The sequence below is a fragment of the Podarcis liolepis genome (genome assembly GCF_965112155.1).
Source record: "Podarcis liolepis genome assembly, chromosome: 2".
Taxonomy (NCBI): Eukaryota; Metazoa; Chordata; class Lepidosauria; order Squamata; family Lacertidae; genus Podarcis; species Podarcis liolepis.
The window spans coordinates 105,120,761-105,144,655 of record NC_139555.1 but is presented as its reverse complement, the minus strand read 5'-3'; the positions used below and the strand labels follow the sequence as shown (position 1 = coordinate 105,144,655).

The 23,895-nt window shown below is 46.7% G+C and overlaps 1 protein-coding gene across 6 annotated transcripts; it reads left to right on the top strand.

Moving 5' to 3' along the window:
• The first annotated feature begins 448 nt into the window (after positions 1–448).
• Positions 449–23,895, top strand: CCDC71 (coiled-coil domain containing 71). 6 transcript variants are annotated; one of them, XR_014523092.1, is made up of 3 exons: positions 449–549; positions 16,033–18,548; positions 18,666–23,895. XR_014523092.1 is itself a non-coding variant. In XM_083493032.1 (2 exons), exon 2 carries the CDS (start codon positions 16,094–16,096, stop codon positions 17,276–17,278), a length of 1,185 nt encoding a protein of 394 aa, XP_083349158.1. In that variant the 5' UTR covers positions 449–549; positions 16,033–16,093; the 3' UTR covers positions 17,279–23,895. The 6 variants fall into 6 exon arrangements, 4 of the variants coding, with proteins under 4 accessions (XP_083349158.1, XP_083349161.1, XP_083349159.1 ...); XR_014523093.1 differs by having other exon boundaries at positions 16,033–20,174; positions 20,207–23,895; XM_083493032.1 differs by having other exon boundaries at positions 16,033–23,895.

Sequence of the window (23,895 nt, the reverse complement as noted above, 5' to 3'; positions counted from 1 at the left end):
AAGGGCAAAGAAAGCAGATGGAGTGCTGCTGAGAGAAATAATTTATTGGAGTTCATGGAAAAAGCATGCCAGGAATATTGCAGATTTGGAGAAGGGGGCTCCAAAAGTGCTTGGACATAGGAGGGGGATGGTGGAGAAGACTATGAACATTTTGAAATTAACTGGAAGGAAGAGGCCACTGTGGTGCCTCAATGAGATGGAAGCCAAATGGTTAGCCAGTAACAGATGGATGGAGGGGGAAGGAGCGATTATCTGTGGACGCGGCTTCAGCAGGGTAGGCGGGGGTCTTTGGGTGGGCGTGGCCTGGGAAGTGGGCGGAGCCACGGACGGGCCGCGTGGGCGTGACCGGCAAAAAAGGCTCGACCGTGGGCGTGGCCGCCAGCGGCGGAGGGGGGGGCGTTGCCCAGGTGATAAATCTGGGTGGTGGGCGGGGCCGTCCTCGGCGGGGGCCGGAAGCGGAAGTGGCCTCGTATTTCCGGCGCTCCGCGGGCGGCCATGTTGCAGGGGCTGGAACGGCGCAGCGGCTTTTGCTGGGTCCCGCGGCGGCCGGTAGGTTGCGGGGCCGGCGCCGCCGGGCAGCGCGGCCCCCTGATGGGAGCGCTGCAGTCGGGATTCGAACTCGGGGCTCCCATCCCGCTCTCTCCCCCGCCCCCCCCGCGTCGCCCTTCTCCGTCCAGCCGTGGGATGCCCCGCCCTTTGCTCCCTCCTTCCCCCGAGGGGGAGTCGCAGGACCGTCCCTCCGCCACTGGCTTTGCTGGTATCCTTCGCTGCAGCAGCCTCTCCCTTGTAGGGCCTTATCCCACCCCACCGAGCCCCGCCCGCCTTTTCTTCCGGGGCTGCTTCTCTCCCCCCCCCCCACTCCCCAAGATCTCGCTGGGAGACCCCCGATGTTGTGGCTCCAGTGCCTGCCGGCCCCGATCCTGCCCCTGCAACAGCTGCAGGGATGGATCCCGCCGTGCCCCTCCCAAAATCTGCTGCCACCGAGTAGGGCCGGGCTTAGGGGACCCGTCCTCGCCTTAGGAGAGGCTGTAAATCCAGTTTATCTTTAGTCACCGCGCCGCGTTCCGTTTGTTGCAAAGGTGGGGAATATTTGCTTCAGAAGCGGAGGGAGACAGCTCTTTAAATGCCTGCTACCCTTTGCTGGCTTCCCTTGGAGTGGCCTCGGTCATCCTGGTATATATATCAGTCCTTTCTCCACACAATTTGCACCAAATATGTACATTCATGATAAGCATCTCAACAGGTAGTCGAATGCTCGTTTGGGATCAGTTAGGAGCGCAGGTTTATGTCCCAGTTCCTGGAGACTTTGTTGCGCTCTTCTGCAGGTGGCCTTTGTGGTTTTTTTAAATGAGGGAAAACTAGTCCTGTAACAGCTACAGAAAGAGGACGCTCAGTGTGCACTCACAAACCAACAAACTTTTTTACAGCTCTCGGTCACTACCGTGAGATGCTTAATTAAGATCTCCGTCTCAAGATGATTGGAAACATTTGTTTAGGGTTATTTGCGTGTCCTCTTCCCAGCTAAGGAGCATATCTGGCAAAGTCGAAGGGAGCTAAGAGGCTATGTTTCTTTGTAAATACTTATTTTGTATATCGAAAAACAACTTTTAGCCTTCAAAGTTCTTGAAGAGGCTGACAAAATTAACAACTCAGTGTAGTTGTAGTCCTTCTTAACATTGCATTTTTCTTAACATTGCAGTCCTGTGCAGGTTCACTTTAAAGTAAATCTTCCTCTGCTTACTAATAATGCTCCTTAGACGTGTGATTAGGATTGTAGCCTTAAGACTCCAGTTGCTGCTGGCTTTGCTTGCTTCTAGCATTCCTTTGGATGATAAGTTGCAGCATTTTAACTTTGAAAAATGCATAGGGTGCTCCAGAGTGAGTGATGTTGTGTGGTTCATTTTGGGTTGGGTTCTGTGTTTTAATTGGTTTCTCAGACTATGAGTCTGAATGCGATTACTTTAGGAATGAGATTATTGATTTCTGTACCCCTTTTTTATTAAGGGCTTCATGCCCCACACATTATTTTTGAAGCAATTTCCATTTTATAAATAAAAGACCTGAGGCCAGTAGCGACTTGTCCAAAGTCACCTTGTCAATTCATTGAAGATTTGTGATGCAAATTGATGTCCAGGCCAACCACTCTCCACTGGATCAGTCTGGTCTGCTGTTATTTAACTAGTACTGTGTTTGGGGGGGGGGAATGCATGGATTTTGTGTATGACATTGGCTGAAACTAGACATAGTGCCTAATGTGTTTGCTTCTAAAACAGTAGCCCCATGTCATCCACTCTTTCCTTTATAGTGACTAGTGATCTAGAACATGTGACAGGATTGTATCATAGAGTTGCAAGAGCACCTCAAATGTCATTTAGTCCAATCCCCTGTGGTTGCACGGAATCTACAGTATCCATGATAGCTGGCCATCCAGCCTCTGCTTGGTTCTAACAAAGGAGAATCAACTTTCTAAGGGAGTCTAACATTTCACGTCATCAGGAAATTGTTTCTCTTGTAATTTAAACCATTTGGATTGGATCCTGCCTTCTGGAACAACAGAAAATAATTTTGGTCCATCATCTGCACAGCAGCTCTTTAAATCTTTTAGGATAGCAATTGTAGCACCTCTTAATCGTCTCTTCTCTAAGCAATCATGACAAACGCCCTAGGCCTTTCCTCATAGACTTCAATGCAACTTAGAATTTCATTGGTATTGTTTGTCACACGTTGCACTGCTGATTCATGTTTAGCTTTTGGTCTCATTAAACCCCTACGTCCTTTTCACATGTCAAGCCAGGTGTCTTCCCTACAGATTGAGTGTATATAAGGGGGAGCCCTGCAGATGTTGGGACTCACAACTCCCATCCAGCATGGCCAAGCCTGGGATGATGGGAGTCTAGCAACACCTGGAGGGCTGCAGGTTCCCTATTTGTGGTGTATCTTCCTGCCTGACTGCCAAGCTTTTATATTCAGTGCCGTTGAAATAAATTTTGCTATCTTTGGCCCAGTTCTCCATTCTGTCAAGATCATCTTAGATTTGGTTTCCACCTTCTAAGATATTAGCTATCCAGCCCAGTTTGTTGTCACCTGCAAATTTGATGAGCATCTCCTTCATCCAAATTATTTATAAATATGTTAAATCTTACCGAGCCTGGGACAGAACCATGCGTCACTCCACCATGTCACTTCTTTTCAGGGTGGTGAGATATTGATTAGTGGTCTTTGGGGACAGTTCATTAGGATTGCCATATCTTGAACAGCAGAAAAGAGGCCCACTGCTCCTACCTGATCTTTGCTGTAATGGCCTTGCTCTGCTGCAGCACTTCTGCTTCCAGGGCACAGCGCTCTCCCGAACATGCTCGTACCCCCCCCCCCAACTCCCCGAAATAAAATTAAAAAAAACCAAACCCGGACATGTCCTTTAAAATGTAAAAATCCACTCAGATGGGCATGTTGGCCCTCCAAAAGGGGACATGTCCAGGTTTTCCCGGACGTATGGCAACTCTACAGTGCATCAACTAGCCACAGACCCACCTAACACAGTACCATCTAGCCCGTATTTTACCAGCTTGCAAAAAGGAATATGGGGGACCTTGGCAAAGCATTGCTGAAATAAATATAGTTCCCTGTTGTACCTCCACTGTTGGAGGCAGTATGCCTCCGAATACCAGTTACTGGGGAGAGTGATGTGCTGAGGTCCTGCTTGCAGGCTTTCCATAGACATTGGGTTGGCCAGTGTGAGAATGGGATTGCTAGAAGGGTTGCTGGTTGCCTGATCCAGCAGCGCTCTTCTTATTTGTTTATTTATTCAATTGTTGATTCACTTTAGCTTGCCCAAGGCAACCGAAAGCAAATTACAACCAAACAAATAGACAATACACCCCACAGAGGTAGACTAAAACCAAGAGGAAAAAGAAATATATTAAAAACATCCCACCCAGTTCTAAAAGGCCACTTATAGTTAAAGACCAAAGGCTTGGTTATAGAGGAAACTGTTTGCCTGGCACCTAAAGATATCTAATGATGGCGCTAGGTGAGCCGCCCCGGGGAGAGCATTCTAGAAATGGGGAGCCACCACAGAAAAGGCCTGTTCTCATGTTGCCACCCTCTAGACACACAAAGAAAGGTCTCACGTGATGAGCGCAGGGTCAGTTCATATGGGGAAAAGAAAAAGGGGTAGGAATAGGCCAATATATTTAGACTGTCCCTGGATTAAGTGACTTTTCTTCTTTAAATTCTCACTAATCTATCTCAAGTTTTAAAAAAATTCCTTCCAGTAGCACCTTAGAGACCAACTAAGTTTCTTCTTGGTATGAGCTTTCGTGTGCATGCACACTTCTTCAGATACACTGAAACAGAGGTCACCTTATATATAGTGAGAGGGTGGGGAGGGGTATTACTCAGAAGGGTGGTGGGAAGGGGTGATTGGCTGATAGGTGTGGTAAACCTGTTGACGACTGTTAATGACTGCAATTGGTCTAACAGTGAGAGCCAGTGTGGTGTAGTGGTTAAGAGCGGTAGTCTCGTAATCTGGGGAACGCTCCTCCACATGCAGCTGCTGGGTGACCTTGGGCTAGTCACCCTTCTCTGAAGTCTCTCAGCCTCACTCACCTCACAGAGTGTTTGTTGTGGGGGAGGAAGGGAAAGGAGAATGTTAGCCGCTTTCAGACTCCTAAAAGGGAGTGAAAGGCGGGATATCAAATCCAAACTCTTCTTCTTCTTCTACAGGAAAAAAGCAAGGGGTGAGATGCCTAAAAATAGCTTTATCATGTATAAGGAGATAAGAATCCAATGTCTCTATTCAGACCAGGTCTCTCCATGGTTTTAAGTTTGGTAATAAGTTGCAACTCAACAACTTCTCTTTCCAGTCTATTTCTGAAATTAGCTCAAGGTTGTCGTTTGAACCAGCCAGACGGTTAACTGATAATCAATCACAGTCAGTCCATCATTAGAGCCAAAAATGGCAACTGAACATTCCATTTTGGCAACTAAAACAATGGTTTAAGGAGCCATTTGGTGCCTAGCTGAGTTTCTAACACTGACATTGTGTGCTAGTTACATATACAGTGGTACCTCTGGTTACGTACTTAATTGGTTCCGGAGGTCCGTTCTTAACCTGAAACTGTTCTTAACCTGAAGCACCACTTTAGCTAATGGGGCCTCCTGCTGCTGCCGCACCGCCGGAGCACGATTTCTGTTCTCATCCTGAAGCAAAGTTCTTAACCCGGGGTACTATTTCTGGGTTAGCGGAGTCTGTAACCTAAAGTGTATGTAACCTGAGGTACCACTGTAAATGTTAAGTGGTTGCTGTTTTACAGATAGGAGTGTGAGCTAGATTTTCAACATAACTGTTTAAAAACCATGGACTGGTTAAATCAGGCAGTGCATATGCCCTCTTATAAAATGCCATGTTCCAGCTGACACCTGGATTCTAGCCAGCCTGGAAGATCCAGTATAATATTGGTTCTCAAAATATTATTCAGGGGACCTATATTGACTAACCAAAGCCTGATTTTTGGACCAACCCATCCACATAAAAAGTTTAGCCGCAGGCTAGTGTTGGGTGTGCTCTGGGGTGAACACTCAATTAATGTGTAGCAACGGTGAGGCCCAACTAGTTTGGCAAGCGTCATGTCTGAAGTAAGCATGTACCCAGAAGCTGAACGCTTTCCAGACTCCTTTGTAACACCCAGAGATTCCGTGGCAGTCATGCAGGAATTCATTTGTGGGCAGCTCTCCGTAAGAAACGTTCCCTGAAGCTAGGAAGTTCGAATCCTCCCCCCGAAAAGCTCAACAAGTCTGGGCAATCCACCCACCCCATGCACACTTTTCCCTCCAATGACAATGGGTACAACACTGTCAGGTTTTTTTTATACTGGGAGTAGATCGCAGTCTCTTGGTAGTTGGACGTGCCTGCTTAGTGTGTTGCAAACTGCTTTGAGATTTTCTCTTGTTAGATATATGTATTATTATTATTATTATTATTATTATTATTATTACGTATACCCTACCCATCTGGCTGGGCCTCCCCAGCCATTCTAGGCGGCTCCCAACAGAATATTAAAAACGGTAAAACATCAAACATTAAATAACAATAATAATTTATTATTTCTACCCTGCCCATGTGGTTGGGTTTCCCTAGCCACTCTGGGCGACTTTCAACAGAACATTAAAAACAGAATAAAGCTTCAAACATTAAAAACTTCCCTAAACAGGGCTGTCTTGTGAGGTCTTCTAAAAGTCAGATACTTGTTTATTTCCTTGACATCTGGTGGGAGGGCGTTCCACAGGGAGGGTGCCACCATCAAGAAGGCCCTCTGCCTGGTTCCCTGTAACTTCTCACAGTGAGGGAACCGCCAGAAGGCCCTCGGAGCAGGACCTCAGTGTCTGGGCTGAACGATGGCCGTGGAGACACTCCTTCAAGTATACTGGGCTGAGGCCATTTAGGGTTTTAAAGGTCAGCACCGACACTTTGAATATATGTTATGATATATGGTACTGTATATCTTCTATATATGATGTATATATAGTGTTATGAATACATATATAGAAGTAGTTAAAATCAAAATTGTCGTCTATGCTTAGAGTTAGAACTGCTTGTCGAAAGCAGTGTCCGTAAACAGCAAGAACCTTGCCCTTAGCAATTATGCTCTTTAATAGGAGATTAATAGATGGCCAGATAAGAGGAGGAAAATTTATTGGAATGTAATGACAAGGAGTTCGCACAAACAAGGAGAATTGCCAAGGACAAGTTTGGGAGGGATAGGTAACAGAATGTGCAAGCCAAAACCTGCTGGAAAGGAATGATTGAGGACGACACCTTAATAAGGTAGTGGGAATTTCTGAGGAGAAGACAACTCCAAAAATGGTGTGTCCAATTGGAAGGCCAGGCAGAGTGTCCACAATCTGTTCACGCATTGCTTTAGCCAATAGTATTGCATAAATGACACGGGCACGAGGATTGCATATGTATTTACCTGACAGAAGAGGAGTATATAAGAAAAGCCGAAGGGCATGCACCGAGGTCAGACCATGCTTGTGGCAATAGCATTGTGGCTGACCATTTGGCACTGTCTTAATGATTACTAAATCTCTGTTGAGCCTACCGTGTGTACCTGACTCCTCTTTCCTTAGAAGCTTTTGGCTGTCTGCTCCAAGGAAGGAACCCTAGGAATTTCCCTAACACTCTTTAAAATACAAAGCAGCATAGAAATGAATAAGAATAGATCTCACTGAAAGAAAAATGGCGTCTAGACATTCTGTTGCGGCAACCGTAACCTAGGTTTAAGGTTCCATTTGGCGATTGGCTTAGTTTGGCTGAGTTTCTAACACGGGGTCTGGAGACCAAAGCCCTAGAAGAAAAGGTTGCAAAGGAGTGAACATGGAGAAGAGGCAGTGTGGTATAGCCATCTTCACATCAGGGCCATCATAGTAAAAGCTAGATGATGGTACAGACTGTTTGGCAAGGAAGCAGATTTCATTGGGAAATGGTGTGTTCTCCTTTATTAGAGGTTTTAAGCAGAGCTTGGATGGCCCCCCATCAGGGATGCTGTAGCTTCAGTAGAATGTGGAACTATTTTTCTAAGACATAGCCTGCATTCAAACGTGGGGCTTATTGCAATAGTTTTCCTGGTTATAATGCTCTAGCACTTCTTTCCTGATCTCTAGCGTTACTTTCACACCGTAGTACCTGTCGTGTTATGGAACTATGGCTTTTGGAGCGTTGTGCTGCCGTGTCACACAAAATTTTATACGGCAGAAAATGACTATGCCAGGATACTGCCTCAGATTTTGTCACGTGGAGTTCTAGTGCAAACTGTGATTTCCGAGTTAATTGTGTTGCAAATGGTTTCTCTCCCCCCCCCCCCGGAAACAACACAGAATGGAATGCTTAACTTCCGCTGGATTCCACAAATGGCTTTTGCGTTGTGTGAAAGATTACATCTAATGCAGAAATTAATCAGGCAAGGAAGCACCCGGAAAACAGGATAAAGTGCTTTTTTGAATGCAGCCACCATCTCTCAGACTAACCTGTCACATGAAGTACCGTATTTTTCGCTCTATAACACGCACCTGACCATAACACGCACATCGTTTTTAGAGGAGGAAAACAAGGGAAAAAATATTCTGAATGAAACAGTGGACGTATCAGTTTTGTGATTCATGCTGTGGCCACAGGCATGTGATCTGATGGTGAATTTGGGGTGACCCAATGCAAAAATCCTGAGAATCCCTGTGGATCCATGCTTTGTAACCACGTTTTTGCACCATTGCAGCCCCAGGCAACAGTGGGTGCGTGATTTTGGGGGGGGGGCAGGCTGTAGCCATGGACATGCTATGTGCTCTGATGGTGAATTTGGGGTGACCCAATGCAAAAATCCTGAGAATCCCTGTGGATCCATGCTTTGTAACCACGTTTTTGCACCATTGCAGCCCCAGGCAACAGTGGGTGTGTGATTTTTTTTGGGGGGGACAGGCTGTAGCCATGGACATGCTGTGTGCTCTGATGGTGAATTTGGGGTGACCCAATGCAAAGATCCTGAGGATCCATGTGGATCCATGCTTTGTAACCACATTTTAAGTGGGGAGGGAAGGAAAAACACAGAAGGCTAAGAATGCAGGAGAGGGCTATAACGTGAGGAAAGGAAGGCAAAAGTTTCCCCCCACCCACCCACACAAGCCAGCCACTGTTTAAGGATTTCATCCTTTTAAATGGAAGAAAGCATATTTGAATGCTGTGTGTCTCCAAAAACAAAAAGCAGGAAGTCAAATGAGAATTTTAAGCCGAACCTGTAATCTCTCTTCCCTTCACAAACATTGTTCCCTCCAGAGCAGGGACAGGATAGAGCGACGCTCTGCTTTCCTCTCTTCTTGCCTGGAGGGGAGGGGCTTTCCCTGCTCTTTGTTCCGTTTGAGCAAACACAGCAACGAAACAGAGCAGGGTGGGCAGTAAGACCCTGAGGCAGAATGCAGGAAAGCAACAGCTTTCTCTCTCACGGAGCTCCCTTCTCCCTGAAGCGCGGTTTGATTTTTGCCTTATTTTTCGGCTACAGGGACCACACATTCGCTGCATAACACGCACAGACATTTCCCCTTCCTTTTTAGGAGAAAAAATCTGCGTGTTATAGAGCGAAAAATACGGTAAGCTCCCCATTGAGCTCCTTGAAGGGAGAATCATAGAGCTGGAAGGGATCGTGGGGATCAGTTAGTCCAACCCCCTGCAGTGCAGGAATCTTTTGCCCAACCTGGGGCTCGAAACCATGACTCTGAGAGCAAGCGTCCCCTCTCTACCGACTGAGCTACCTACGGTGATCAGGGCTTTCTTGGTGGTGGCCTTGCAGCTGTCAAACTCCCTCCAGAGCCTTTTTTTATAATCTTCCAGAAGGCGTGTGGAAATATTTCTGTTTAGAAGTAGAATGCGATTCTCTTCTGATTCTTACAAATGAGATTCTCTTCTGGTTCTTTCTATGCCAGTTCTAAATGGCTTATGTCCCCTGCCGCCTTCCTTGCATTCTGAGCCAACCTGGAATGCTCCTTTGAAAGAATGGGGCACTATAAATGATAAGAGTGAGCTTTTTTAAAAAAAATGCTACCTCACGCCAGGTAAATTCTCCCAGGCATTGCAGAAGATGCTTAAACTCAGTCATGGACAGATATTTGAGGCGGGAAGTTCCGTAGCTGCGAGACACTCGTGGATAATTCAGAGGCCTTTGCAGGAGATTAGATAGCGCTTTAAAAAAATAGTATTATAGGTATTGAAATATTGGCCATGGTATCCTTGCCTCAGAGGGATACATGGCTTGTCACTCGGGAGAGGTTTGTGTATGTGAGGACAGCTAAAGATATTAGCTAGTCTAGGGCCAGGTGTGTGTGAATAGGGCTTCTGCAGGGACTTAGGCCAGGGGTCAGCAAGGTTTACCTCGCCTGGGCTGGTTCACTCCAGCGGAGATCCCTCTGTGGGCTGGATCGCACCCGCGCACCTGCGATTTCCAGTGTCTGCGCAGACACAATTTCTGGCGCAGCAGAAGTGAGTCCCTGCGGTGCAGCAGTTTAGCGCAGCGCGCAAGGACTTGCCGAGCGGGCAGCTTGGCTTGGGGGCCGGTTAAACGACCCCGTGAGCCGCTTGTGGCCCGTGGGCCTTAGGTTGCCGACCCCTGACTTAGGCTGTGTAAGCACCATACATTTGAAACACATGACTTCCCCCAAATCATCCTGGGAACTAATCATTCAAGGGTGCTGGGAGCTGTAGCCATGCAAGGGGGAAACAACAAGTCTCAGGATGGGGGCAGTCGAGTGCTGTAAATGTACGGTGCCTACATAGCCTTAAAAAGGGTCTGTGGGGTAGAGGAGCATTGCTACAGCAGATGGATTTTGCCTTGCTAGCTTCTGCCACTGGCTAAACTGAGGGGCCATAGCTTAGCAGTGTGTTTTTGCATTCTGAAGGCCCCTAATTCAGTCCCCTGCATCTCCAGGCAAGGCTGTTAATGGCCTTTCTGAAACCAGCTACTGCCAGTCAGTATAGATGATACTACTACTACTACTACTACTACTACTACTACTACTACTACTACAGTGGTACCCTGGGTTACAGACACTTCAGGTTACAGACTCCGCTAACCCAGAAATAGTACCTCGGGTTAAGAACTTTGCTTCAGGATGAGAACAGAAATTGCGCGGCAGCGAGAGGCCCCATTAGCTAAAGTGATACCTCAGGTTAAGAACAGTTTCTTTTTTTATATAATGTTTTTTTATTAAATTTTCCATAAAATCTTCAATCATTCAATTTTCCACATCACATATTTTAGTTTGTTGAACCTCCCTCAACTCCTCTGACAATCACCCAAAGTTATTCTCCTATTTACACATTTCTTAATTATAATATCGCCTTTAAATAAAAATTTGTGTATCCTCATTTACATTCTTGCGATATTCCTTAGTTTTCACAAAGCTTCTTTAAAGCACACTAGCGTTGTATTCTCCTCACATACAGTTTTCAAATACTCTCTAAATTTTCCCCAGTCCTCCAAAAACTTATGATCTCTTTGAAGTCTGATTTTTCCCGTTAGTTTGTCCAGTTCCGCATAGTCAGCTAATTTACTTCTCCATTCGTCCAGAGTCGGTACTTGTTCTTGTTTCCACCTTTGAGCTATCAGCGTTCTCGCTGCAGTTGTTGCGTACTGGAAGAGTTTAAAGTCCCTCCTATTTATTTCCTTTCTGGTTATCCCTAGTAAAAAGGTCTCTGGTTTCTTTACAAAGCTATATTTCAGCATTTTCCTTAACTCATTATATATTATTTCCCAGAACCCCTTCACTTTCTTACATTCCCACCACATGTGCATAAATGTGCCCTCTTTCTCTCTACATCTCCAGCATTTGTTGCAGATCTTGTACATTTTTGCCAGCTTAGCCGGTGTCATATACCATCTATATACCATTTTCATGGCGTTTTCTTTTAACGTTATACATGCTGTAAACTTCAGATTTTCATTCCATATTTTTTGCCACTCTTCCAGCTCTATACTGTACCCTAAATCTGTGGCCCAGTGAATCATTACCTCTTTAACCTCCTCATCCATCGTGTGCCATTCCAATAGAATTTTATACATTTTAGATATAATTTTACAATCATTATTGACAATTTCTGTTTGGAACCTCGAATCCTTTTCATTATACCCTTTTTCTTTCACATCCTTTTTAAACATATCACTTATCTGCAAGTAGTGCAACCAGTCAAATACATGTTCTTTCACTTGCTCATATGGTTTTACTCTCCATTTATCCCCTTCTTTCATCACCAAATCTCCATACGTGATCCAGTTACTTCTCATGTTGATTTTCTTGACTCCCATAACCTCTAATGGGGATAACCAATGTGGTACCCCCCTTTCTAATATATTTTTATATCTGTCCCTAGGTTAAGAACAGTTTCAGGTTAAGAACGGACCTCCGGAACAAATTAAGTTCTTAACCTGAGGTACCACTATACTACTACTACTAATTTTTACTATTTATATCCTGCCCATCTGCCTGGGTTCCCCAGCCACTCTGGGTGGCTTACAGCATATATAAAAACATAATAAAACATAAAACATTCAAAACCAGAATATCTTATACAGACAATAAGTAAACCATTAAATCAATAGAAACTAACAACAATCAGAAGGACCAGTGGTTTGGTCTAGTATCATCTATTTGCATGCTGCCTTTCCACGATCAATATTGTCAAGGAGGCTTGCGGGATGAAAATTACATAATTCACAAGTTACAAAATATAAGAAAATTTGAGCAGCAAGTTAACGAAAGCATCCCATTAAGAAATATTCGATCAAATTAAACAATCCCCTTACAATTCATAATCGGATCTAACAGCAAAATACGAAAAACAGCAAAAATAATATACTGTACCCCCTCCCCCCCGCAAATGTAAGTATAAGCTAGCTTCCTAAATTCAGAGGTTGATAGCAGTGCTCCTTCACTGCAGTGGGCAAGCAAATGTCCATTATACAGATGTCTTCTTAGGTTTGGCCTCTGGGCTTGGAGCGGAGTTTCTTTCAAAGGCGCAGTCAGCCTTGCACTCCCATCTTCACAACCTTTGAATTTCCCATTTTTCGAGTGATTGCTCCAGTTGTTGTGGCAGCTCACATTGCTGAAAGTGTGCAATGTTTATCTTTGTGGTTCAAATGCCCTTGAAACTGCAAGGACTCCCAAGCAGCAATATTGCCAGAAGGTTATATAAACAGCAAATAACCAGCCAGGTACTGGGGGATGAAACCAGCATATTTGAATCTGTTTTATCCTGGTCCAAGAGTCACAGTTCAAAGAGTAAGGGCTCATTCCCACTTCTGTTTGACTCATAGCTTGAGCATATTGTGCACCAATTAATTGCCTCGGATCCGAGGGCTTTTCTCGTTCCGTGGCTGTGCTTTGTGGAAATCCAATCCTAACTGCTGAATGGAAGCTCAGTTAAGCCAAACCTCTCTTTGGATTTTCTGCACATCAGATAAGATGCAATTTATTCACCAAGGCCGGATTTTCACAAGGCACAGCTGTGTGGCAGCCATGTTAAAAAAAAGAAGCCACAAACATGTACAAATGGTTGTTAACGGTACAATTCAGTTCACACTTAAGGAATCCAGCAACTCTGTCATTTTGCCAGTGTATGAAGAACTGGCAACAAACCCAGCCAAACAGGAGAAAACATCAGTATAGTAAAGAAAGAAAGAAAGAAAGAAAGAAAGAAAGAAAGAAAGAAAGAAAGAAAGAAAGAAAATGATTATACATTCAACGTAGAGTAGACCCATTGAAATTGATGAACCTAAGTTAGCAATGTTCATCAACTTCAGTGGATCATCTACTCTTGAGGATGACTAATATTGAATATGACCCACAGCAGACATAAAGCATTCATTTCCATATCAGTTTCTGCTTCTTCACATTTGTCACCATATTTATAATGGACTTACAAAACACTGAAAGTTTGCCTGGATTGAAACAAGTTTCTCCACCTCTCATAGTTGGACATTTTTCAGAAAAACACAACAAAAAGAAAGTCATCTTTCCCACCCTGAATTTTTCTCTTTCCCACAAGGCCTTCACATCTCTAGTGTACGATCTTAAATGGGCTTTGTAGGTTGTGTGTCTGAACTAGTACATGGTAGCATTGGAACATGTATTCGGAAGTTGGTTGCTACCTATATAGGACCAAACCAGTAAATTGATTAGAGTCAAATGCATCACTTAAGAACCGAAGGAAGGAAGTGGTCCTGGTTTGGTCAGGATTGGGCCCAGAGTCCTTAACCATCAGTATGTATTATGGGTGGAGGCCTCATCCATGCTCATAGTTCTCTCTTCACTTTTCAGACTTGTCATGCTGGAGTGTCCATGATTCTCAGGTGCGCAACAGGTGTTTCCACATCCTCGAAACTTAAACCTTTGTTCCAGGTGACAGTGTTCCTGAACTCCGTTGGCTGGCTAGCCTCTTCTTAAGACTGTTTGGATTTGGGGGGGGGGGGGTGCGTCGTCGATGAAATTATTTTTCTGTATTTGCACCATGACTAGGACATGATATGTAATACGGCCTGGTTGCTGCTGGGCCCGAAACTTCAGTAGACTTATTAAGAATGCAATCAAATAGATAAGTGTTTTGAGCGGCATCCCAGCTGTTCCTGAGCGCGAGAGCTCCCCAAGCGTTTCCTGCAGGCATTATGATGAGAAATTTGACTCATCGTGAGATTGGCAGAGCTACTCTTGACGCGCAAGCCTATTTCTTTATCTGATTGAAACATAATCCCAGGATGGTGTGGCCTGCACAGGGGAAGCGTGATTTTCTGGATTTTGTAAAACTGCATTGAGGGGTTTTTGTTTGTTAACAAACAAGGGATGTATAATTTTTTTGAAATAAATCAGGGGTCATCAACCTACGGCTCGGGGGCTGGATAAGGCCTGAGGGACTCTTTTATCCTGCCCTCGTGACCGCCACCTGCCGCTGCCTGCTCTTACCGGCGTGGCGTGGCACAGGGACCCACTTCCGGGTCGGAGGAACACTGGAAATAATGCACAATTATAGTGCACAAACGCTGTTTCCGGTGCACATCCGGGTCAGAGGAGGCCCATGCGCACAAGCTATTTCCGGTGCTCCTCCGACATGAAAGTGCGCCGGAAATAGCTTGTGCGTACGGGCATGCGCTGCCCCACCCTCCGGCCCGCCGCGCAGTTGTCGCTGGAGACACTGGCCCGAGGCAAGGAAAGCTTGGAGACCCCTGAAATAAATAAGAAAAAAATGACAGGATAAGTGCTCAAGAGTGCACATGCTCAAAAAATTAAGTTACTTACGAACAAAATGCGGGCCAGATACGGGTCGTGTGTATTAATGAAAAAGTGTGTGTTTCGTTTGAGTCGCCCTCACGCCAGCACCTTTTCACCTAGTCAGCTTGTGCCTTGATGTGCCCTACCCTCTTGGCAACCTATTGCCCTAGCAACTTTTTTCTCTCCTCTTATCAGCAACGGGAATCAAAATGTCCCCCTGTACCTCCATAGAATCAAAAGGAAGAACAAAGCCTTAATTGTGATGGGCAGGTGTTCAATAGAATCTTAGTAAGCGACTTCCTTGAAATAGTCTTTGCTTAAGGTGATGATAAGGCGGGGTTAATTTGTTTGAACATAAGAAATTACTTAGACATTTGTTTTGGGACACCGGTAGACCCAAATGGAAGATGCAGGCACTGCTTTATGACATGTTTTGAGACTTGGGGGCAGGGGAAAGGTTTGCAATGATCTATTAAAGGTGCTGTGTGAGCATCTCTTCAGGATTATGGCCTGCTGAATCATGAAAAAGTGTTAACGTAAAAGAATGTGAGTCCAGTGACGGAACAGGGCGTCCTCTGCTCCGAGCTCGCCTTTTTGGGGTAGTTTTGGGCAGCTGTGGTAGCATTCTGAAATTTAGACTACCGGATTTTTTGCTCTATAAGACTCACTTTTTCCCTCCTAAAAAGTAAGGGGAAATGTGTGTGCGTCTTATGGAGTGAATGCAGGCTGCACAGCTATCCCAGAAGCCAGAACAGCAAAAGGGATTGCTGCTTTCACTGCTTTCACTTTCGGCTTCTGAGATACAGAATATTTTTTTCCTTGTTTTCCTCCTCCAAAAACTAGGTGCGTCTTGTGGCCTGGTGCATCTTATAGAGCGAAAAATACAGTAGCTCCTTAAAATCACATCTGTGGCTGATACAACGCTTTAGGGAAGGGGGGAGATGCAACTTGCTAACTGGTGTACAGTTCTGGTTTAGGTTTACGTTTTTCTTAAACTCAGGCAGTTCTGTGTCCTCTGCAGCTTTGCTACAATGTGCTTATTCGGTCAGTGGCGTTCTGGCAGAGTTGACCCCTTGTGATTTTAGGCCTTGTGCTCTTGAAAGGTAAGGCTAACTCACTGCAGAGGTATCTTGGGGCATTGAGAGCCTCCACACAAGAAAAAAATAATACCCTGTATTTGTCTGTTTCTCGGGTTGTAAGTTAACTGCCTTTTCCCCCTTTTCATTTGAGGTGACCTGCATTGGCTTCCACGTGGTTTGGACCCCTAAGAAGTTCCTGCTAGCCTAATGCCATGAATGTTGAGGTGGACAATGCGGAAGAAAAAGCAGTCCATTCGTGGTCAAGGATCTCCTCCGCAGGACAGAAGGCCTTGGAAGAAGCTCTGCGAGTCTTCAACCCCATGTCCAGGGACCTGTCTGACACGGAGACCCAGCTGGTAGCTTTTCTCCAAGGCCTCAGGGAGGAAGGCTACCAGCCCACCATCCTCAGAAGCAAAGACGTTTATGGGTACATGTCATGTACTGCCCGTATGCCCAGTCAGGCAAAAGACAGCATTCCCGACACTTCAAAGGCAGCTGCCCCTATTTCGGAATCCGCAAAGGCTCCGGCCCGAAGCACCGTGGTCGTGGCAAAGGTACCCGGCCCCTTAGCAGGCGTTACTGTAAGTTCTCCCGAAGACTCTGAAAAGCCATTGCCGAAGAGCAGTAATTCCACCAACCTCCTGTTGAACTCTTTGAAACGGACACGCTCAGGCACATCCAATGCATCTGCTGTGGGCTTCCCTGCTCACATGTACCCTGGCGTCTACCCGGCCATGAGACTGTCTGTTGTGCTGGAAGCCTTGGTCCCCCTGAAAGCCACAGCCTCCTGCCTGGAGTCCAAATGTGAACAAGGGCGCCTTGGGATTTCACCCTCGGACCTTAAGCTCCTCAAGGCAGCTGGGGCGTCCAGGCAGCCTCCGGCCATCAAAGCTACGAAAATGCCACCCGGTCAGTTGGACCCCAAAGGGTATAGGCACACTGCGAAAAAAGGACCGGATTCTGGCGCTCTGTCGGTGAGCCTCGTGAAAGGACCCAAGGGTGGCGTTCTGCAGGAGAGCAACGCTTGCAAAGCCTCCGGGGTTCTGAACGGCCGGCTTTCTGGAAGCACCTCCCAGAGCTCCAGTACTGGGACGTCCAGGACAAAGGAGCCGCCCGCGGCCAAAATGGAACGGAGAGGTGGCGGCAGCCGCCAGGAGACGGCCGAGCAGAAGAGGAAAAGAGCGGAGGAGGGGAAGGAGTTGCCGCACAGGAAGAAAACGACTCCCGGCAAACCAGATCTGGCGTCCGCGACGTTGAACCTGCTGAAGTTCCGGGCGATCAAGGTGAACAGCTCTTCCGACGACGAGTTGCGGAGGAGAGCACAGAAGATCCTCCGGGTGAATCTGTCCCCTGTCATCAGAATCCAGCCGTTGCCTCACTCCCGCAGCGTCCCTTGAGGGGCTCGGAGAAGTTGGAGCCGCAGGGCCACGAATGCAGGCACCATCAAGCAGACTGCAGGCCTCTTGCGGGGGGAGTTGATGAGGATATCCACGTTTGCAGTCCTCAGGCCTGTCACTAGCAGCTGGGGGGAGTTCTGCAGAGTTGGGCAACTGTTGGATTATATATTATAAAAAAAAAAAACTTTTTAAGAGGCCTCCGAGGCTTCATCCTGATAGATATAAGGCGCAGAGCATTAGCCTTCCTCTAGAACACTTTTCTACCATGCTTTTTTCAACATGGCAGAGCACACATCTGGGATGTGGCGGCGCTGGGGATGATTGGTGTACTGTGATATTTTACTTTTCTTTTTTTTAAAAAGCAAACAAACCTGTAAACCTACTTGGTTTTGATTTGATCATATTTTATATACTTATTATTAAATATAAATATCTACGGACTCACATACATGCATTGCCCAAGGGCTGTCAGAATGTGATCCCTTCTTCATTGCCCCCCTACCCCCCCCCAAGTTGGTTTCAAAAGCTTTTCTCTCCAGTTTGTTGCCAGATTGTTTAATGGAAGGCCTTTGCCTGCCTGCAGTGTTGCCACCCTTGTCTGTAAATCTGAGTGGCTGGCTGCCCTTTACCACCTGCCGGCTCCTGCCTGCTGCTCATGCCACCACCTTATACAGCTGACTGGGGGAGAAAGGTTGCACATCACCCGGGAGAGTTTATAGAAAGGGAAGGAGAAAATGTTTGCTTTCTCCGGTGCCCTCGTCCCTTCGCTTGACCAGATTTTTTAATCCCAGCAGACCATGAGGCAGTGGCAGAGGAAAGGGGGTTTTGGGGGAGGAGAGTTGCCCCCAAGTATGGAGACTTTGCTAAAGTGGCAAGGGAGGACAGACCAAGGCCCCTGGCACACCCCAAGCAAGCAGAAAAGGGGGCCTCATAATTTAGTGCCAAGTTAGTGCCATAGTGGGCAGGAAGGGCGCATCTCTGTGGAAGCTCCTTCTGAAGATCTAGAGTTCGGGGGGGGGGGGCTTTGCTTGCCAGCCACTTGCCTGTGTCCTGTGTTTTATTCTCCAAAGGGCAACTTAGCAAACCATAGTGGAATTGACCCTCCCCGCTCTTTAGTTGTTTGTTTTTTTGAAAAAAGAACCTGTGGCTGCTTATGATAAATATTTTCTAGTGCAATCGTTGGAACATTTCTGCCACCAGACATTTTAGTATGTCTGACCTACAGCCATTGGGCATCTGAATGTACCCAGGTGTATCCTGCTGCAGTAAGGTAACGAAGAGGTTTTCGGGCTTGATGTAGAAGTGACTGGGCGTGATTCTTGTTGCAAAAAGAATCCTAGCATTGCAGACTCGGAAGGGACCTAGTCATCTAGTCCAACCACAGCAGAGGCTTCTGGCCTGCGAGCCTTTAAAGCAGCCTTTCTCAACCTTGGGTCCCCGGATGTTTTTGGCCTACAATTCCCATCATCCCTGACCACTGGTCCTGTGAGCTAGGGATCATGGGAGTTGTAGGCCGAAAACATCTGGGGACCCAAGGTTGAGAACCACTGCTTTAAAGGTTTTTATCCTTGCCAGCACCTCCAGTATTTTAAGAAGAGTATACTTCAACTTTGTGCCACGTTTGCAAACCTAAGCTTGTTTTAAACCTGTTGGACCACAGTGGTGGAAGGTGAGGGAACTTCTCCACGAGCCATTGGCAGATGCTCTTGACTTTGCAGAGCTGCCAGCACCATCATTCTGGAAATCTGCTTTCTCACGCCTATGCTGGGACAATCTTTGCTTTTAGCACAGCAGCTCATCTCAGTTGCTGCTTGGCATCTTTCCATTGGGGGTGGGGGTCTCTAGATTTGAGCGTCTCCTCTCAGTTGAGGCAAGGAGAAAATCTAGCCTCTTCCGACTACAGCTCCAGCCCTTGGGCCTGCCCCAGTTAAGCTGCTTTGAGAAAATATTCTCTCCAAAGGCTAATAGCCTTCCTTTCTGCGATCACTTCTGAGTTAGGTATTTATCTCGCTGGTAGGGCAAAAGGAAAACGGGGGGGCCTCCCCCTCCCTTCCACCAAGCTGCTGTAGATGCTTTAAGAGCGTTCTTCTCAATGAATTTGTAGGAAATCCTTTCTGGTCTGCTCTTCCAATAGGGAATGTGCTAGGGGCAAGTTTCTTGATGATGCCATTAGTGTGCGTGCGCACACTCACACCAAGTGCCTGGCAAAGTCGAGATTGGGTGGCAGTTGGGTGCGTCAGTACGCAAACAAATCTGCTTCTAGAGGAGACTGTTTTCCTCCCAGAACAGCTTTTGGTGAAGCCTTGGTTTTTGATTTGTGCACCTGTTGGACTCAAAGCTGCATAGGAGCATAGTCTGGCTTCAGCCGTGTGACTTCCACCTGCTCAAGTGCCCTTGAGGGTTTGTCGTTTTCGTTGGAGGAGTTACGGCTTGCCAAGAGAATTCTTCGCCAACTCACAAAACTCTGCGTACCTGGATTGTGTTCTTAAGGGAGGAACAGTTGTTACAGCATGGAGGGGGAAACTCTGACACACACACCCCAGATGTTGTTGAACTGCAACGCCCAACATTCTTGACCATTGGCCGTGCTGCTAGGGGCTGGTGGGAGTGGAAGTTTCCACAACATCTGGCTGAACAAATATCTTGGATCGATAAGAGGAACAGAGATAGCAATCAAACGAGGCTCCATAACCCGTTTGCAGGCAGTAAAGGGAGATTAGCACTCTTTGCCCTAAATACCAAATGCGAGATTGGCTGGATGTGTACATGTGTGTGTGTACCAAGTCCCTCTGTAAATGTCCTGGGCTGAGAGCTGTAAAAAGAAACAGAAAGCAAAAACAAAACAAAACAAACCCACAAAAAAAACCCCAACAACAACAGATAAGCTCTCAGCCTGGTATAGAATCATGGAGTTGTAAGGAACCCCAGGATCATCTACTGTAGTCTGGTCCTGTTCAACGCAGGAATCACAACTAAAGAGTCCCTGACAGATGGCCAGCCAACCCCCGTTTAAAAATTTCCAATGCAGGATAATCTGCCACCTTCCAAGGTTCTTTGTTCCACTGTCGAGCAGCTCTTACTATTAGAGAGTTCTTTCTCACCTGAAAAGGAAAAGGATTTTTTAAATGGAAATTCATCAGGCAGTTTGCCTATATGGATAAGCCATCAATTTTGAGTTTATTTGTTGTGGCTCAACCTCTCCTTTTCGTTTTACAATGTTAAAATTAGCCTGGAAGGGTAGCGTAACGCAGAAGCAGTTTACGAATAGCGCAAGACGAAAGCTCTTCCATTCAGGCTCGGGGGAACCCCAGGGACGAGGTCAAGAAGGTCTTCTAGGAAGCAGGTTTTCAATCTGCTGCAGCGAAACATTCTGTTCCCCAAAGACACTAGCAGCATGGCACTTAGCCCGGTAAAGATAGAACTCTAAAGAAAACTTAAGCAGGAATCTAGATAGCTTTTTGTGCCTTCACAATGGTCACATCTACTTAGCCTGTAATATTTCCTCTCCCTGGTTGATGCTTGAGAGGCCCACATAGTTCACTGCAATAAGTTAGCGAAAGGAGATGAATGGTCTCTTGTATGGGAAGAATTCCCCCAGCCGCTTAATGCCCATCAGCTGAAGTGGGGGAGAACCTGTGATGACCCCCAGTTGCTTGCCACAAGTTTTCTCAACTAAAACAATCTCACTACTTAAAAGAATGCTAAGAGGGGAGGCTGTGTCTTGTGGTGGATGCTTAAACACAGGACTGGTACCAAAAGTCCTTGTAGACCCCCACCATCACTTAATTTTGGGCATGGGGAAATGGGGCCAGCACTCATCTCATGCATGCAACCTCTGCTACTCAGTTTCCAGGTGTCTTTGGAGTAGCCACCCTCATGTGGTAAAGCTTCACAATAGATCTGATTTCCTGAGATCTATCCTATATGTCTGTCTGCCAAGTATTCTCTCTTTGGACTGGTGCTGGTTGTTCAGAGTCTCAGGCAAGGGTCTTTCCCCAAGCCCTGTTTCCTTTTTAGCTGAAGATGCTGGGGTTGCAGCAAGGGAATGGAAAGCATGGAAAGCAGATTCTCTCCCACTGAGCTGTGGGTGCTTCTTTGCACGCACCCATGTCCACTAGGTCACAGGGCCAGCCCCTGCATCCCCGTTTCAAAAGAATCTTTGGGTACAGGGGAAGATGAATTTTAGGCAAAGAAACCTTAGAGCGTTAACTGCCGGAGAAGGCTATTATGCGTTGGATGCTAGGTATGAGACGACGTCACACGTTGACGAATGTATTGATCTCCAGCCTCCCAATAGGAGAGGTTACGACGTGGCTATCTGGCAATGACTACTCACAGCTTTCATCTTTGGGTCCTGGGCAGCTGTCTGCCCTGTCCTGTTCCTCCACTCTGCGATTTCCTAAGCTGAATCAGCTTGAGATTTCCCAGGATGGCTCTTTTGCGTCGTTGACTGAGCCCTCGCATACTTGTTTCTCTGAGCTTGAAAGGCTTTTGTTCACTTAGAGGGGATCGCTGGGTTCACTTCTGCACGGTATTGAGTGCCTTTTGGGGGAGAGAGGCAATTGGAAGGGGCAGGCGAGGTCCTTGGCTCCACAGGCCCCTGGCCAGGTTCTGTCCAACGCTACTCGCAATTCCACGGCTCCAGTACCAGAAAGCATGCACCCGAATGGTCTCGGATTGAGCCGTTCTTCATGACGCTTGCATTTTATAAGGGATTGCCTATTCTGTGCGCCCTGTGGTTGGGAGTTAGCAAGTGCATTTGTAAGCTGAGGACATGCTTCATGTGCTCTTGGCTTGCTGGGCATGTGGAGGCTCTGCATGCGATAAATGTGAATAAATGCTGCGGCTGAGTGGGTATGGACACCTGGAAGAGGGAAGCGGGATTAGGAGTACTTACAAGATATTACATGCACTTAGCTGCTCAGTCTCCTCTTCTTAGTCTCTTGTGACAGGCTAGTTCTGTTTTGGGGCGGGGGCACTGTAGCCCTGCTCACTCAAACTGCACATGCATTCCAATGTGAGCCATGGGCACAGCCAGGGGGGCAGCTGCCCCCCATCAAGTGAATAAATAAAAATAGTTAACTAAAAGTAGAAATTGTAGAAAGGTTTTGACAGGTTTTTTCAGAGCGTGGGGTCCAAAGAAAGCGATTTAAGGCATCTGTTGGGACATTTCATTCTGAATCTGCTAGAGCGAGCCAGGCAGGTGGGTGTTCTACCCCCCCCCCAAAAAATAAGTCCTGGCTATGCCCATGGTGTGATTGGGGCCGTGTTGACCAGCCCCACCCCTGACATTTGCAAGAAAGGAGCTTTTGCATGTACCACTCTATTTGTGGTCCCTGCAGTCTTGTTTGAGGATTTCAAGGGGCTCCTGTTGCTTTAAGAATCTTCCCCTGTTTTTGTGAGTGAGTCCCATGCTTCTCATTGCGCAACCTTGTCTTTGGGAGTTGGGAGGCGATTGGGCATGGCCAACCTGCCTCCTTCCTGCTTCCCTTGTTATGCGTTTCCTACCAGAGTAGATTGGAGGTGGTGGATTAAGGCAAGCCAAAGACCAGTCACCTTCGCCGCATGGTTTGCAGGACCCAGACCGATCCCCACCAGTCGTGCGAAATGCTTCGCTGTGGCTGTGCCAGCAGGGATCGGAAGTGCTAAAATGTCATGGGCAGGCCCTTGGGGAGCTCTCTCTGTGGAGAACGATGGTCTGGAAATATCCCTTCCCCCTGTTTTTCTTCCTATCGCTCGGACAGGGTATTGCTGGAACGGGGAGGGTCTGTGGAAACAGTTGTTAAAACACAAGGCATTGCAAAACCACTGTGTCTCCCGGCTGTCTCTCTGCCTCTGTCAGTCTCCATATGCAAAGCACTTTGAATTGTACCTTTTTGCGCCCAAAGGACATAGGAGCCACAGAGGCGGCCTTCGTTTATGTAGCACACCACGACCTTCTCCTTGGTCCTTTGTGTTTCGGATGCTGTCTTTCCTGGTAGACGCCGCCTGCAGAGTAGCTAGATTCTGCCAGCCAGACTACGGCGGAGCCAGCACAAGGTATGGTGTGTGTGGTGGCCCTTCTCAACGTTTCTACATTGCCAAGCACAAACCTGGTGTCCTTTCATGGAAGTGGATCTCCTCTCCAGCCCTGAACTTGTGGCCACCCGCCATTTTCCCAACGTGCTGTAAACCTTGATATAACATTATATAGACATATATTTTTCTCTGGCCATTGGTTACTTCTCACCTGTGACTCCCTGGCACTATGTGGGAGGAGAAGCAAACTTTGGTATTATGGGTTTGAACCACCGCCTGGCTGCCTCGCAAGAGCAGATTTCTCTCCCATTCAATTTCTTTGTGCAGGACGCTTTCTGAAGTTCTCTGTTTTGATGTTACATATGCAGCCAGCCCACCGTTCCTGGTTTCAGTGTTTGTATATTTTTGGAACAGCCTCGTGTGACGCGAGGCGACTTTTTGAGTATTATGTTTTCACCAAGGAGGGAAAGGGAACAAAAAAACCCCGACCTGTCTTTTATTTTTTAAATGAAGTGAAAGTTTTCTTTCCTTGGTTTTGGAATTGTAGCAGATGACCCCCGCTCTGCCATTCTACATAAAAAATGGTGCTTCAAAACCCA